The following is a 16385-nucleotide window of genomic DNA, read 5'->3' on the forward strand; positions in this document are numbered from 1 at the left end:
GAAGGCCACAGAGGGATGTTAGGTAACAGGCCAGGTCATGTCTGTTTGTCTATTGCATCAAAACTTGTTTAAACATCACCCAGAGCAAAGCAGAGGTTATCCACTAACACCGTCATCATGACTCTGCCATGTTATTACAAAAATAACACAATAAAAATGAAGTTGTGAGGTAATTCAATGATTTGGGGCAGTAGTCTTCAACCCTGGTCGTCAGGGCCCACTGTCCTGCATGTTCTACATGTTTCCCTGCTCCAACACCGTCCTGCATGTAGGACCCGCCATCCTGCATGTAGGACCCGCCATCCTGCATGTAGGACCCGCCATCCTGCATGTAGGACCCGCCATCCTGCATGTAGGACCTGCCATCCTGCATGTAGGACCCGCCATCCTGCATGTAGGACCTGCCATCCTGCATGTAGGACCCGCCATCCTGCATGTAGGACCCGCCATCCTGCATGTAGGACCCGCCATCCTGCATGTAGGACCCGCCATCCTGCATGTAGGGCCTGACGTCCTGCATGTAGGACCCGCCATCCTGCATGTAGGACCCGCCATCCTGCATGTAGGACCCGCCATCCTGCATGTAGGACCCGCCATCCTGCATGTAGGGCCTGACGTCCTGCATGTAGGACCCGCCATCCTGCATGTAGGGCCCGCCATCCTGCATGTAGGACCCGCCATCCTGCATGTAGGACCCGCCATCCTGCATGTAGGGCCTGACGTCTTGCATGTTCGAGATGTTTCCCTGCTCCAACACACCTGATTCAAATGACCGAATCATCTGAATGAGGTGTGTTGGAGCGGGGAAACGTCTAGAACATGCAGGGCAGGGGGCCCTTACATGAAGGACGGCAGGCCTTAGCTGTATCTGGAGCAGAAGCGCTCGAGCCAACTGTCTTCGTGAGACAAGAAGAGGAGAAGGATTGAGCAGCAAATGAAATGCATCTCACCTGTCATGTGACATTTACTGTCTACCTCTATAGTTACAGTAGAGAAAGTCAAAGGGCAAAAGAATGGTCTGGGAGTTATTAATAGCAGGTCAAGTCAGAGCTTAGCCGTAAAGGCCAAGGGCAAATAAAGTTTAGGCCCGAACGCAATGCAGAGGAATGCGTTTTGACTGCCAGCAGCCATGTTGCCTAGCGCCGCTCTCCACGGACGCACAGGAAGTAGCCACAGAAGGAGCTGGCAGAGTGAGAGAATGGCTGTGCTTTTGTGAGTTTTTGATCTACAAGTTCTAGATCGATAACTCACAATAACTCTAGACTAGAACCACAGAATGACGTCACTGAGTCACAGAAGCCATGGACGGTCACCGGAACCACATCAGTGTTACAAGTTTATTGTAGTGAATTCATTAGTGAAAACAGTTTGTGATCTGAATGTGTCATGAAAAAACTTTAAATGCTGGTGTGAAATTTCTACAAGACAAGGCACTGCATGAAATGTATTATTAAGTACAGGCAAAGGATATTTTTTATCCAATATGACAAATGGATAAAACCATGACTGGTCAAATAGCTAAGCACGGAATTACATGTATACATAAACACAAACATTTAAAATGTATAATGTGCAAAAGAGGATGGGGCTCTGTGGGGAATCAAACCTTTGATTAAAAAACATTTTGTTTGCGCCGAAGACATAATTTTAACGCTGTGCTCTCTCCAGCACACTCCACACAGACCACAGGCTGAAGAATCCCATCTCTGAGGGGGTGTCTGCTTCCAGAACTCCCTGTACTGCCAGGCCCCAAGTGAGAACCTTGTCAGTGTTTGGGTTTATGGTGGTACTGTTCCTGCTAGCAAGGTATGATGCTCTCCAAACAGCTGTAGGTCCAGTCCTGCCTCTCGTTGGTGGGCAGAACATGTTGGCACACCTGAGACACACACACACACACACACACACACACACATCATCAGATACTAATTTCCTGTTGGCTTAACCTGCCTCAGAGAGACTTTGCTAATGACGTTGTGTCATTTTGGTGTCATCAACTTCTCATTTTTATGTTGAGGTGTTTGTTAAACTCTCTGTCCAATCTGCAGATCTCTAACACTTAACTCAACTGAACTCCGTCACTCAAGGCGGATCAAAACAGTTTCTTCGTCGACATCTCACCATTTTGGTTTTAGCGGGCACCTCCACGGCGAACACGCTCATGCCCCTGCTGCTGGAGCAGTTGCTGCACGGCTCGTTGTTCACATGGACCGTCACCTTGTGGCTGCTCTGTGACGAGGGACAGGAAGGGACAAACTCAGCAGCGTTCACGTTTCACAAGACTCAAAACGCACATCTCTGAGGCTAAAAGGAAACGATAGCAACATGTTCAAGTGATGAATTTCAATGTCTTCATTCTCCGTTGCCACACTTCCTTAAAGCCTCATGTGGGATGCTACGCTGGCTACTGCTAACCTAGACTATGCTGTAGTTCTTCCTACAGCCAGGAAATAAAAACCTTGTCCTCTATGCATCATGTGACCCGTTCATTCCTACTGCAGGGGATCCTGTTACCATGCCAATAGGGGCCATAGCTGCATGTCAATGACACCCTGGGATAATGGACTCCCCACAGTCACAGCAGGGTTAGTAGCCATATGACTTTGGCAACTGACTTGATACTTTCGCAGCTAGGACAGGCCTAGTGTGGTTTAGATGCATGAAGAAGTGTAAAACAAGTATCAAATACAATATACGTGACATATCTTACAAATATTCACACATTTTAGTCTCTCCTTGTAAACAAATACCAGGGGTTTACCCATGAGTTTAAAAGCTAAACATCGTCCCAGTTCCAGCGTGCTACCTTGTTGGCGATGAGGGAGGAGATCCTGTGCTCTCCTTTGTAAGTGTACAGGAGGACGTCCTCGCCCCTTAGGCCCCTGTCCTGGCCCCTGATGGCCCCAGCCTCGCCCCTGATGGCCCCGGCCTCGCCTCTGATGGCCCCGGCCTCGCCTCTGAGGGCCCCGGCCTCTCCCCTGAGGGCCCTGGCCTCGCCCCGGGCTGTGATGGACTTCTGCAGCCCAGCGCTCAGCATCCTGGGGCCTGTGTCCAGGCTGACCGGCTGCACAGAGAGCTGGCCCTGCTCACAGTGAGCGTCTATGAGGAAGGGGCAGGCCTGCGAGGGACAGGAGGAGGGGGGGGGGGGCATGGTCGGACTGATGATCTGATCTCACACACTCTTAAACACACATTTAGTCATGGACACAATATCATATAGCACGGCTGGGAATCGAACCGGCAACCTTCTGATAGGTAGCCCGAATCCATAACCGCTCAGCCATCTGACCCCCACACACACACACACACACATATACTGAGTGAATGTGTGTGTGACTGTGTGACTGTGTGTGTGTGTGTGCATGCACGGCCCCCGCCTCACCTCCACCATCTCCAGGGCGTGGTTGTAGCCCATGGCCTCCAGCGTGACCCAGAGGTCGGCGGGGTCCCCTCCGCGCTCCCCGGCCTCCATCAGGTTCAGCTCCATGAAGCCCTGCCTTGTCAGCTGGTTCCTCCTGGTGTCGAAGTTCTCTGACGGGCCGACAAACACAACACACATCATCCTGACGATTTGGTAATGATATGGAAACAAAAATGGAACGCTTCACGTTTGGTGTGAACACAGCACAAGTACATGAACGTGATCAGATGTGCAGATGTACATCCACAGATCCCGGCGGGCTCCTGACCCTTGCAGACGACCCAGGCTTCCTCGTCACATTTCTCCCCGCTCGTCCGCAGCTCAAAGAAGTTGTACTCCTCCAGGCTGAGGAGGCCGTTCCCGTCCAGGTCGATGACTTCGAAGATGTCCGACAGCGCCCCCCTGTGGTGGACAACAGCACAGCAGACCTCGTACTCCACAACGGCGGAAGTTGTCGCAGACACAAAACCAAAACACAGGAAACCTGAGGAAGGTTTAAAGGCCAAAACCTTCGAGCGAAGTATCTGAGCATTTTTTTTTACAACTTTTGTTTAAGAAATGTAAGAACGGACATAGGTAGGCCTTGAGTATCTTACCTGAACTCTCTGGTGAGGTCCAGCTGCCCTGAGTGTCTCACCTGAACTCTCTGGTGAGGTCCAGCTGCCCTGAGTGTCTCACCTGAACTCTCTGGTGAGGTCCAGCTGTCCTGAGTCGGATGTGTTGACCAGCTGGACAGGTTTAGACGCGCTCTTCCTCCTCTTCCTCAGCCGGCAGCATGTTGTGAAGGGAAGCAGGAAGTAGGTTCCAGCGCTCAGCTCCCCCTTCCAGACAAACTTCTGAAACACACAGACACACACACACACACACACTTATCCCTAAGTGTCTGTGTTCTCCACCTGGACCCCTTTCAGACGGTGCCTCGACACAGCAGACGCTGAGATGTGAACACTGACCTCTTTGTCCCTCTGCTCAGTGAAGCCCACCAGACTGGACTCCTCCTTGGTTTCTCCCCCCGACACGACAAACAGGGCCGTGTCCACTGCCATCCAGGATGAGGGCTTGTCTGAGGGCAGGAGAACACACCTGACTCACTGACTGAATCACTGACTGACTGTGTGAGAGACTGTCTGAGTAAGTGCCAGCCTCTTACCTGGCCTCTGGCTGAGGTTGAGGGGCTGGATGGTTAGATACACGCAGGTGGTCTGGGGGAGGTGGAGGCGGTACTGCAGCGAGCTGACCCCTCCGTCCTCCTCCAGGAACAAGCAGCCTCTGGCGCTGGCGTGGGACCACTCCTGCAGACACAGGTACGCCACGCTCACGACCAGGAAGCACAGACGAGCGCGAACGCAACGATTATCCTGCTACGCTGAGCCCACAGAGATGAAGGCGTGGGAGCAAACAGTGGTGACAGTAATCTTTATTTGCACTTCACAAGGCATATTCATAATTTCATGCTTCAGTGCCCCTGGTTCAATAATGAACAGATGCTGCATATCATCCAGAACATCCACCAGATGGCGGTACAGCAACACTAAACCATACCGTTCTTATTAGAGCTACTTATCGCTGCTCTTTTCTTCAGTCATGTCTATCCTTTGACACACAACATCCAGCCAAGGTAAAGAGGTTCTACACAAACTCATTACACCCATTGGAGACACATTAAAAGAAACACTGTTAAGTCAGACGAAGAAATATGGCGGGAGATTGCAGTCTGAAAACACATTAGGTTATCCATTTCTTCAGCAGCCCTACAAATCACCAAGTTAAACAAAGAAACAAACCACCAGGTGGACAGAAAAACGTCACTTCTAAAGAAAATCAATTTCCTCCCAAGTATTTATGTTGGCTTGTGAAACATATAAAGTATCAAATCATGACACTGGGGAGGTTAGTCCACCTGAAATCAAACGAGGCCCAGTGCCCTGGGGGGCGTGTCCCCTGTGAGGGTCTGAGATGGGGCACTGCAGAGAACGGCCCAGCCAGCAGTGTAATACAGGCCCCTGTCACCCCTCACTGCCCCTGGCTCTGATTTAAGGGCCCTACAGGAGCCACAACCTGGTCCCACCCCTCCACCCTCAAAACAAAACTCACCCCTTCCCCACTCTCAATTACCAGGCCCGGCTCCAGAGCAGACACAGGGACAGAAACGTCTGTCAGCAGCTGGGATCTCCCGAGTCGTTCTGTACGTCTGGCTCTTTCCAACCCCCCCGTTCAGCCCTGGGTTGGAGCGCGGCTAGGCTATTACCTCGCTGCAGTAAAGCAAACCGACTGGGGTTAAGTCAAAAAGAGGGAAAACAAAGAGACCAGGATCAATACCGGCACTCTATACTTCGGGTTAAACTCGCCACCAAAAGGCCTCGCAACAACGACAGCCCAAAAACAACATCAGGCCGATGCTGGGACCGTCTTGGTGTTTCTCACAGTGGCTCTGTGATCACCCCCGCCCAGGGCCGTTACCGGGACAACACACTGGGAATGTGGTCCCCCTCATGTTTCCACTTTAGGGTTTCAAATCAAAGTTCAAAGTTCAAATATGTACAAATCGCTGACCCCGCGTCTAAACTACTGGGCGGCCAATCAGAGAGGTAGCTACTGCACTGTCCCATGTACACGAACTGTCCATGTCTGCGGTGACAAGCTGAGGTCAGGTGTGATCCCTGTGTAAGGCCGGTCATGGTGTCTTCATGGTGCCGGCCTGTAAGACCCACCTGTAGAGAAGCAGGCTCTGCAGGCCTGTTGCTCTTGGCGCTGGCTGCCATGGTGACGGTGTTAAACAGCGAGGAACGCCTACTTCTTGCCGACGAAGGACGAGAGGGCGGGCGGCTTTCTGGAACACACAGGACGCACACACACAGGACGCACACACAGGACGCACACACACACACAGGACGCCACATGTCCATATGTGGCAACAAATGTATATCATTTATATTAACAAAACACAACCAGCAAAAATGGCAAAAAAGCTAATAGCAAAAGGTAAAAAGTATACTAAAACACCAGAAGGGCAAACATCCCGCTCCCTTCAGTCACTCTTACACACTAAAACAAGACAGAGCTTTACACACCAGCAGTAAGGCCCAATCCCCAAAATTCACAGCCCTCATTAATTGTGGAGGAATTCTAAATTACAAATGGCACGACCACAGCCCATCCAATCCGGTATCCTTCAACTTTTACTCAACCGCTAATTGACGCTGGAAAATAGCAATCCAATAATGAAGTGACTGATTGTTTCCATGACCAAGAACAAGGGAAGCAAACTAATGTGATGTGCCACACCCCAAACATACCAGGGAAATGAATGGCCTACTATCTAGGCAGGACCCAACTAGCAGAGATGACTGTGTTTTATGGTTGACTGTTGATGTGTCCGTTTAAGAGACCAGTGGAATTTTCTCCTCAGCCAAACAGACAAATCACCAACTAAATGACCAGTCAAAACAGCGGGAGCGCTAGAAATATCTACTGCAGGACGTGAGAGGCCACATGTAAACCTGTGACAGAATCCATGTTCAAATGTGAAGGGAGGGAGATCAATATGAGAGGGACAGGCAGGACAACATGATAATCCAGACACCGTCGCAGGAACTAGCTTGTTTTGGCAGCCCTGGTTGGAGAGGGCAGCCCCTCCGGGGCAGCCCCGGAGCAGCCCTGGGAGCCTGAGTGATCCCTCATGATCTCCCGCTCTCCGCAGCGGGATCGCCCAAATCAATAACATGAACACAGCCTGACCACATAATGCTACCCACTCTATCTTCCCTTTGCCCCGTGCTCCAGGCTCTCACTGGGAACATTGGTCTACCCCCCCGCCCCCTCTCCTCTCCCGCCCCCCCCCCCACACACACACCCTCCCATTTCCACACTCACACCAGCCCACTAGTCATCTCATAACAGCAGATATGATTATCCAAATCAAAAGGATTTAGAATCCCCACCATGGGAACAGACCTCTGTAATTGTGCGGAGATGATGATGTATGGAGTGTGTCCTAATGAGGTGCTTTGTCATCGGGGCATGGAAAATCAATCGATAACAAAGCAATTACTTGTTCCCTCAAAACTACTCCGCAGGAAGAAAAAGACACAAAGGCTACACTGTTATGTGCTGTCCTGTGAGTGTGTGTGTGTGTGTGTGCAGTAGTAATAGGGCATTAAGCAGTATGTGTACTGGGGGAATGTTTTTGTAAAGTTTGAAAGCGCGTTTGACAGCATTTGTGAGTGTGAATGAGTAACCTGTCCCATACACACACTCTCACACACACACACACAGTGATGTACCTTTCCTGAGTGTGCCGTCTAGTTCTGGTCTGGGTGGTGTTATCGGAGGTTGTGGGTTTAGCACTGATCCAGCGTTCTGTGGAGGGCTGTCTGGCTGGTTCTGTGGAGGACGGTCTGGCTGGTTCTGTGGAGGACTGTCTGGCTGGTTCCCAAAGTTCTGCTTCTTCAGTCTGACGTCGGCCTCCACTCTCTCCAGAGCTGCATTCTGGCATCGCTCCGCAGTGGACAACAGCAGTCTGCAGAACTGAGAGGAACAGGGCCACGTGTTGCTGTCTGGGATTAGATGACCTAACTGTATTTCTGGTGTTCAACACTGACCAATCGTTCACCCTAACCTCTGCGTAGTCCAATTTCCCATCCTTATTGGTATCAGCCAATGAAAAGATGGCATTCACCTCCTCTGGGTTCATCTTCTCTCCTCTCTAGAACACGAAGAATGTAAATCACATTCAGGACAACCGACACAAAGCCCTGTGTTGACCACAAAAAACATTTTATAACCAGATGTTCATCACCCCCTTGTGCAGAATCAAAACTAAAACTTACTGAGGTTAGTGCATCGAACAGTTCCTTGTGTGAGATACAGCCATCTCCATTTACGTCCATCTTTTTGAAAGCTCTCAATAACTCCCTCTCCTCAGTTGGCACCTCACTCTTCAGTATCTCACAGAAATCATCAAAGTTCAGTTTAGTAGTTCTTGGGGTCCAGTATTTGTTGAGTGTTGCCTGGGACGGATTCCTGCCAGCTTGCTGGAGAACTAGACAAATGGAAGTGCATTCAAAAGGATAAAAGGTTGTTTATGGCAGATGTGACGCTTGGCAACAAATGTGCACTTTTGTCATCTTGTATTTAGGAAGTAGTCTAACTATGTGACATCCTACGATAAGACAGTGTCATCTTTATGGATGTATCGTATTTGCGTACACGTACTAGGCTGTCATATCGCATAACGTGATATAATTTCTTACCACGACAGAGCTGCTGTTTGGAGGTGATATTGGTCAAACTAGATTTGAAAAGGCTCAAGTAAGCCGCTCTACAATGCATATAAAATGTCTCTTCGTCGTTAGCGTGTCCTTGGCTTTTTTGACCTGACATGACTGAGGAAAGGTAGATTGAGAAAAGGTTGTTAAACTAGCCGAGATAATGTCGTCAAGTCACGTTTAGCATTCGATACAATAGGATAATTGCACAATAGTAATAATCTGAAAATGAACTGAAATGAACGTAGAAAGTAATTGATGTGGTGTGGATTTTACCTCGTTTAACCAGAATCAGGTTTGCTAGGTAATTCTGTAGTGTAGTAGGCGTTCTCCCTGTTGCTAATGTAAACAACGCGAATATGTGCTTCCAACAGTAGTCACCGAAAGGAAACAGCGCCATCAACTGTTCCGCGTGTTATTTTTGCATTTTTAAATACGTTAAATATTGCCTGTAAAAAAACAAATACAAATTGAGATATATCTGAATCTGCTGTTAATTTTATGCCATGTTATTCAAAATAAGCAGCACAATTCCTTTTTACAAATTGGCAGAACGCTAGAAATCCAGTCAATCATTCCGGGTGTCGTATTTTTGAGTGCACCCGCGCCTATTTTCAATCCAAGTACGTCTCCATGGCTGTAGTCTAAACATAGCAAACAATTCTACAACTAGAACAAGTTTTCACTCGGTTTATTTCCAGCTGTTAAAACTAAACATGCCGTAAGTTGCCATCTTACCATTGCTTTGCCACAACGATGTTAAGAATGTAACTTGTAGATCATCCCTTTTTTCTTTACAGTGTCAAAAGAGCACTTCGTATGGAAAACGCTGAGACAGTGGGTTTGCTTATTAATTCCAGTAATGGAGCACATTTGCCTTGTCAGTAACAGTTATAAACAGGTTGAAAAACGTTTTGTATCCTTTCTTTGTATCTCAAGCACACACCTGTCAAAAAGCCAGCAACCGAGAGAAACTTCAGTCCTATTACGGGAACGGCGAGACTTCAACTTCAAGCAGGTAGTGTGTAAACACATTATGCCCCCACTTCGCTATACTGCTTAGTAAACACCAACAATCGTTAATGCTTTGTTTTGTTGACTTTATGATTTATGACTGCCATTCTGTATCAACAGGCAATGTCAAAGCCGGTTCCTGTAAACCACAAGTGGCAAAGACCGATGTAGAGAAGTGAGTGCCTCATTTGTATAGTAAAACAACAAATAAAACTTATCCTCTCAATGGTTTTAGCTCTATGTGTTGGTCAAGTCACTTGCCGTGAGGAAGAACTTCTAGCCAAACATCAACCAGTGCAGAGATAAAACTACATTTTTATGTGGGAAGTTTAACATGAACATTTTAATGTTTTTGATTCCCTGCACTATGGAGAGTACATTACATTTAGTCATTTAGCAGACGCTCTTATCCAGAGCGACTTACATTAAGTACAGGGACATTCCCCCTGAGGCAAGTAGGGTGAAGTGCCTTGCCCAAGGACTCAACGTCATTTTGCACGGCCGGGAATCGAACCAGCAACCTTCTGATTACAAGCCCGCTTCCCTAACCGCTCAGCCACCTGACTCACCTCACAGTACACATCTATGTGTTTATATGATTTGTTTCTCACAAATTCACTTTCTTAACCCTCGTGCTGCCTTCGGGTCACATGACCCAAAGGTTCACAACGAACCATCGTTGTTTTTACCCAATTTCACCCAATACAAAAACAAATAAAAATAATTTTCTTTTAACCTTCGCAATGTGGGGGGTCTGAGACAGCCCAACGGTTAAAAGAAAATGCTTCACTTTGTTTTTGTATGCGGTAAAGTTGTCGCAATACGACGGTGGGTCACAATGACTGATGGGTCAGAACGACCCGAAGATAACACAAGGGTTAAGATGTTAATCAGCTCATCGCAAGAGTTTGAACTGATAGTGACTCAGATCTGTTCTGATTCTGGGAGCAGATTGGAGTTCTTTATTAGTTGATAATATTTCAAATGCCACACGGCTCTGATGGTTGTCATGACAAATCAGAGTTTAATGACAGGAGACATGAAATGATGAGGATTGATCATTGGCCAAATGATCTGTGATTTACATAGCACTAAAAATAGTTGTGTAAGAGTAGTTTAACATGAGAACCATTTCCTTCCTCAAAGTAGCCATTTGGAGTCTAACCAATCCATCAAGACAAGCATTAGTTTTGAATTTTATAGTGTAGTCATTTAAGAGAGATCTATTTGAAGTTTTGTATTATGACCAAGGCATGAATGATGTGATAGAGAAAGCTAACATGAGGATGGTATTTTCAGAAACTTAACTGTATTCGTAGTGAAATTGCATTACATACCTGAACTGAAATTTAGCTGCTTTTAAAACAAATGTTGTGCTTTGTCCAGTTTGATGAGCTTAGGATCCAAGATGGAGGCCTCCGTACCAGCATTCATCAAGGCCAGACGAAAGCTGGAGGAAATAGTGGTGGGAGACTTCGTTTTTGTCTCATTGCACAAGGAAATGTCCTAGTTTCCATCACTGCCTGTGTTTGAGTGCTATAACTCTCACCCAGGGTATTTCAGGCACCCAGAGGAGGCCCCTATCACATGTAAAAATAGAGACAACAATATGGTTTCCTCTTCGTCTGTCGAACCCTAATGTACGTCTTGATGTTTCTGTTCTCTAGTTCTCTCCTTTCTCAACTTTTGGCTATTTAGGAAACGGCCTTGTGTGTTCTTGCTCCTTCTGTTCTGTGTTCTACTGTTCTGTGTTCTACTGTTCTGTGTTCTACTGTTCTGTGTTCTACTGTTCTGTGTTCTACTGTTCTGTGTTCTACTGTTCTGTGTTCTACTGTTCTGTGTTCTACTGTTCTACTGTTGTGTTCTACTGTTGTGTGTGTCGTACCCTGCATGTTTGCTGGTTTCAGTTTGACTTCCTCACTGCTGTGATTGTTCTTATTATGGTGTTGTCTTACTACTGTTCCAGTTAGTCTAGCTTTGTTGTCGATTTCTTTCAGCTGTTTCTGTGCAGTGTATGAAGGATCCATTATTCTTTCAGTCGGTTTTATTTTCTTCAAAAGCTTCTCATGTCCCAATAGTTTCCTTTTTTCAAATAATACACGTTTAAAATGTCGTGAAATGTGTTTTTCATCTTCCAGCCAGCAGAGGGCAGCAGTGAGCTGAAGACCTTCTTCTCTAAGGGATCAGCCAACCTGAAGACTGAACTGACCAGATTCAAACAGCTTGGTAAGCGGTTGCTTACTGTCAGCGGTCCTGCTATGCACAACCATGCAACACCATACCGTCCAATCAGTTTGATGCAGAACACTGATTACATCATATATATATGCACACACACACACACACACTATATATAATAAAAGATAGAATCAGAGCTCTGTCTATTTCATGAATAAGGGGGCAGTAAGAAAACAGTTTTTGTTCCAGTAGTTTGTGTAAGATGATTGATTTCAGGGTGAGGTGACTGATGTACAAATGAATTTAACTCTTGGAACTCATCTTGTGCCTTCAGCATCCAAAGCAGATTCCTGTTTGAGGCTGAGCGGCGCTCAACAGAACTCCAGTCAAGGTAACCGAAACACAAGCCTAATTATTCTATTTATTTGCAAAAAAAAAATACTTGTTGTACTGAGATTCTCTCGATGATGACGATATGGATATTAGGGTTATGAAAACGCAGAAAGTCAACATAATTGAAAAGCGTATGCGGAAAATAAACATATAAAGAAACTGGTCGATAGGCCTTCGTTTGACAGCGCCATCGCTGTTTTGATCATAACCCGAAGATAAGTTGTTTAAATTAGGAATGTTTTGATTGGGGGCGCCATTTATTCCAGGAACAAGATGGCAGTAAGAAAACCCTTTTTGTTCCAGTAGTTTGTGTTAGATGATTGATTTCAGGGTAAGCAGTCACAAGGCCTGGTTGGAAGGGGCGTTGCCCTGGAGACAACCACTAGAACAGTAACTAACCAAGTCTGCTACGACTGTGTTCCCTCTGAGCGTGTGCCTGTTCCTGAGTTCACAGGTAAATATTCACAGAGGATGTCAGCCCAACGTGTTTTGTTTGGCAAAACAAACAAGTCAGTCCTTGGATTCCCAGGCTGAGAATTAATTGGATTATTTCAGGCACACACAGCGCCTCCAGCAAAGAGCTACTTGTGATATGATCATATAATAGTTATTTGTGAAAGATGAATGGATGGATTGTTGGCCGTCCAGCTTGTTTTCAGATAAGGTCGAAAGAAATTGTTTTAATTAGTTCCAGTGCAGAAGCCCGACATGTACATCGCCTCTAAGCCCAACACCAGAGGAATGTCACATTTTTTATCACATGGTGTAGCATGAAATATATCTGCCTCGCCTACAGCCCCTTATAAAAACAAAGTTCACATCGTCAAAGCAGTTTGCTCCGGGGGGGTTCTCAGTTGCTTTGAGACACATTTAAAGTAAACAAACTGTTATTCAGAGTTGAGGACGAGCTCACGGCCTCGATCTGCACCGAGCATGAAATTCAGACAGATGGAGAGGGGGGGGGGGGTGTCATGGAGTCCTAGGGGGGGGGGGGGTGTCATGGGGGGGGGGGTCATGGGGGGGGGTGTCATGGAGTCCTAGGGGGGGGGGGTGTCATGGAGTCCTAGAAGGGGGTGTCATGGAGTCCTGCCTGGTGTAACATGTTTGTTGGGCTTCGCCACCATGACATGCAGGCCCTGGGTTCATGTGCTAAATGCACAGGGAGGTGTAAGAAGCTCTGTTGAAAAGGGTAACTGCTTTGTGAGACCCTGGGACAACTGACAGCTCTGTCCTGACCTGTCCGACTCACATGAACGGTTATTTTTATTCGTCAGGCAGACGTGACGAACAACAAATCAATTGACGACTGACTAGCAGGACGTAGTTTTGTTTTTTATCAAACTATTTACAGGACAGGCCCAGCCAGGATGGGTGGCTCCGTATGAAGCTGATGTACAACCTAAAAACAGACGCCTTTGGAGGGGTTAGCATCAAGAGAAGAGTTTAGAGATTCCGAGCCGAGTATATAGATTTGAGTGTATAGATTTGACCTCAATCATCAACAGGGAGAAAGTTTTCCTCAAGTACATCGTGGCAATTGATTTATAGATTGGGCTGTGTCCCTTTTAATTAATCATCTGTCTTCAAAGCAGCATACTCGCCTGGTATGAAAGAATGCAGTGTCGCACAAATTGAGTTAGAAAATGAGATTATTTCACCCTCGCTCTCCAGGCAAAGCTGATTGGCTGCCATTAAACAAATATTTCTTGGGAAACGCGTCTAAATTGGAGTCCCAGAGTGTGTAGTTGAAAGTTGTCTAGCTGTGAAGCTCCCAGAAGCGTAGGAAGGGTTAACAAGTCAGCTCTGTAGTTTGTCCTGTAACTCCCTGTAGCTGTACCTTATCACCAAGGAGGACGAGGCATGTTCGAGGATGGTTTCAACTCTAAACCTTCCTCTCCCTCCTCCTCCTCCTCATGTCTGTAGGCCAGGGCAACACCACTGCCTGGGCAGCTTTTCTCAGAGTGGTTAAAGGGCTTAAGAAGAGCTTCCAGCTGTCCTTAAAGGTTAACAAAAGTTTCGGTAAGCATTCTGGAGAAGTCACTTTTCGTGAGCAATCAGGCTTCTGGTGGACATAAATCCCCAGAGGGCCAGGCATCACAGACCCTCCCTGTGGCTGTATTCACTGATGACTACAGAATTGAAAAGAAAGGCCGTCATAATTCTGAGTCAAGTTTTCCTCCATAGACCCTCAGCAAAAGGGTATTGATTATTTGTGTGTGGCGAGAGATTTGGAAAATTCAATTAAAGGAGTTGTGCAAAGGATTCATAAATTCTCGACCTCCTACCGAGGCCTAGACACGGTTATGTTCCAAATCAATGTTGCACTTCACAATATATTTTCTTAGGAGCATAAAAATAAATAATATTTAAACAGTTCTGCTTACTACAGAAACAAATTTTATTTTCTCCAAAGCATTTTAGTGACGGGCAAACCCTGACCCGTGCACATCTGCGGGGCAGTAACGGATTTCTATAGCGATTTTTTCCATAAGAAAATCCTATATGATATGAATTTTGAGATGACAAAATGAGGGGAAAGGGCGTGTCTCAGCAGTATAAAAATTGATCAGACTGCAGACAGGGCCGGACCGGAGAGATTTGTATGTCGGCAGTAATGGGCTGTATTAAAAGAGAGCGTTCCTTCAGATGTGATAAAAGTGATGGGGCTGTGTCCGCTGCCGTGTCCGAGGGCTGGGCTGGGCTGCGGGGCCACATCAATCCTGCCCCGCCCCGGACACATCCAGCACCGCGGGATTTTTATGCTTTTTGATTAAACACACAGTTGCAATTAAAGGTGCTGAGGGGCATGGTGGAGGCTGTTTAGAGGCTGTTTAGAGGCTGTTTAGAGGCTGCAGAGACACTCCTCCTCGGCTGTGATTTCTGACTGACTGGACTGTTTGTCATCTCTGTCTCTCTCTCTCTGTCTCTTTCTCTCTCTGCCAGCCATTGTTTTCTTATTTCTGCGGAATTCAGCAACATTTCCTTGCATTCGCAGGTTGGTACCTGTACTTTGTAACTTTTAAAAGTATTAACCAGCCAACTGTTGTTGTGTCGTTTCTGTTTCACAGCTGTCGAGGCTGGGAGCTCCTTTGAGTTCCTCAAATCCATAATGGCGTGAGGTACAGTGACCCTCACAAACCCCTGCTAACCATCACAGAGCCTACCTAGCAGTTAGTAGCGTGTTTAGCTAAATGACATGCTACTTGTGTATTTCATCACAGCGCACAGCGTGATGCTCAGTGTGTGGTGTTGGTCTCTGTTGTGATATGCGAGTGCCAGAGAGGTTACAGTCATGTTTTCCTTCCCAGGTTTCACCCGGTACACGGCACGCCTGTTGACAGATAACGGAATAGCTTTTACCTCCTCCCGGAGACTGAGATGGATCTGGAAGCCGTGCTGTCAGCGGTGAGGCAGAGATGTTCTGGAGCTGTCAGTCATCTGGGAATGTGTCAGAAAAACGAGAGGGAGGGAGAGGTAGAGAGAGAACGAGGGAGAGAGAGTTTCAGACACATTCAAACTGATCCCTGTCTTCCTGAGAAGTCTCTACCACACCACTGACAAATGTTGATTCTATAATAACAGCTATGCTGCACCGCTGCGAAAATAATGTTCTTTTCAGAAGCTCCCCCCACACACACACACGTCCCATTAGAATTGATACAATATAAACTCCCGTTCCTTCAGTTCAAAAACCCAAAGCCAGCTGAAACAGGTTGATAGGAGACTCTCTCGCTGGTCTCTTTATTTGGCAGTGCCTGAGAAGGCAGAGGCATCTTACTGCCCGAGCGACCCAAGCAACAGCTGGTGTGCAGTCAAACATTTCCTATTTCTGCCCAAGGTGGATCATATAACTCTCACTTTATCACCTTTGTAGGCCGTGTGAAGGACAGAGCGAGCATGCCCATAAACAAAACTAATGTTTTCATACTGGCCCCTCTGGAGATGGGAGAAGGGTCTGTCCTGTACCCCCCCCCCCTTCTCTCTCACACACACCCCTCTTCACCCCCCCTCCACAGCCCACCTCATGGTTGTCGACCTGGGACCAGCTCAGGGCCTCATCCTCCCCCACCAGAGCAGCCTCAGGTCTCCAGCGGGGGGCCATCGATCCAGCAGAT

General features: G+C 47.1%; 2 protein-coding genes across 3 annotated transcripts; one reads left to right on the top strand and one right to left on the bottom strand.

Annotated features, from left to right (window-relative positions):
• Positions 1 to 1325: 1325 nt before the first annotated feature.
• Positions 1326 to 9521, bottom strand: efcab7 (EF-hand calcium binding domain 7). Of its 2 annotated transcripts, XM_062452942.1 has the most exons (16): positions 9424 to 9519; positions 8962 to 9134; positions 8671 to 8802; positions 8248 to 8459; positions 8037 to 8123; positions 7813 to 7945; positions 7702 to 7764; positions 6130 to 6248; positions 4569 to 4710; positions 4372 to 4481; positions 4097 to 4254; positions 3687 to 3820; positions 3380 to 3528; positions 2804 to 3115; positions 2119 to 2226; positions 1326 to 1876 (listed from the first exon to the last, which is right to left on the bottom strand). In XM_062452942.1, the coding sequence occupies exons 2-16, from the start codon at positions 9083 to 9085 to the stop codon at positions 1799 to 1801; spliced, it is 2061 nt and encodes a 686-aa protein (XP_062308926.1). In that variant the 5' UTR covers positions 9086 to 9134; positions 9424 to 9519; the 3' UTR covers positions 1326 to 1798. The 2 variants fall into 2 exon arrangements, with proteins under 2 accessions (XP_062308926.1, XP_062308925.1); XM_062452941.1 differs by having other exon boundaries at positions 7702 to 7945; positions 9424 to 9521.
• On the top strand, positions 9265 to 16287 carry itgb3bp (integrin subunit beta 3 binding protein). Its single transcript, XM_062452945.1, has 9 exons — positions 9265 to 9406; positions 9486 to 9522; positions 9625 to 9703; positions 9820 to 9874; positions 11086 to 11164; positions 11838 to 11925; positions 12212 to 12268; positions 15339 to 15389; positions 15579 to 16287. The coding sequence occupies exons 1-8, from the start codon at positions 9402 to 9404 to the stop codon at positions 15386 to 15388; spliced, it is 450 nt and encodes a 149-aa protein (XP_062308929.1). The 5' UTR covers positions 9265 to 9401; the 3' UTR covers position 15389; positions 15579 to 16287.
• Positions 16288 to 16385: the final 98 nt, after the last annotated feature.

This window comes from Osmerus eperlanus, chromosome 26, assembly GCF_963692335.1.
Source record: "Osmerus eperlanus chromosome 26, fOsmEpe2.1, whole genome shotgun sequence".
NCBI classification, from domain to species: Eukaryota; Metazoa; Chordata; class Actinopteri; order Osmeriformes; family Osmeridae; genus Osmerus; species Osmerus eperlanus.

What these genes read in the sequence shown, in the direction of transcription:
- itgb3bp (XM_062452945.1), top strand. An exon ending in GAGACTTCAACTTCAAGCAG is followed by an intron (nt 9,704 to 9,819) that starts GTAGTGTGTAAA and finishes CTGTATCAACAG; the next exon opens with GCAATGTCAAAGCCGGTTCC. An exon ending in GAAAGCTGGAGGAAATAGTG is followed by an intron (nt 11,165 to 11,837) that starts GTGGGAGACTTC and finishes TTCATCTTCCAG; the next exon opens with CCAGCAGAGGGCAGCAGTGA.
- efcab7 (XM_062452941.1), bottom strand. Translation starts at nt 9,085, where the DNA reads ATGGCGCTGTTTCCTTTCGGTGACTACTGTTGGAAGCACATATTCGCG. An exon ending in CAGAGCCTGCTTCTCTACAG is followed by an intron (nt 4,711 to 6,129) that starts GTGGGTCTTACA and finishes CTGTGTCTGCAG; the next exon opens with GAGTGGTCCCACGCCAGCGC. An exon ending in CCTCCCTCATCGCCAACAAG is followed by an intron (nt 2,227 to 2,803) that starts GTAGCACGCTGG and finishes CCCTCGTCACAG; the next exon opens with AGCAGCCACAAGGTGACGGT.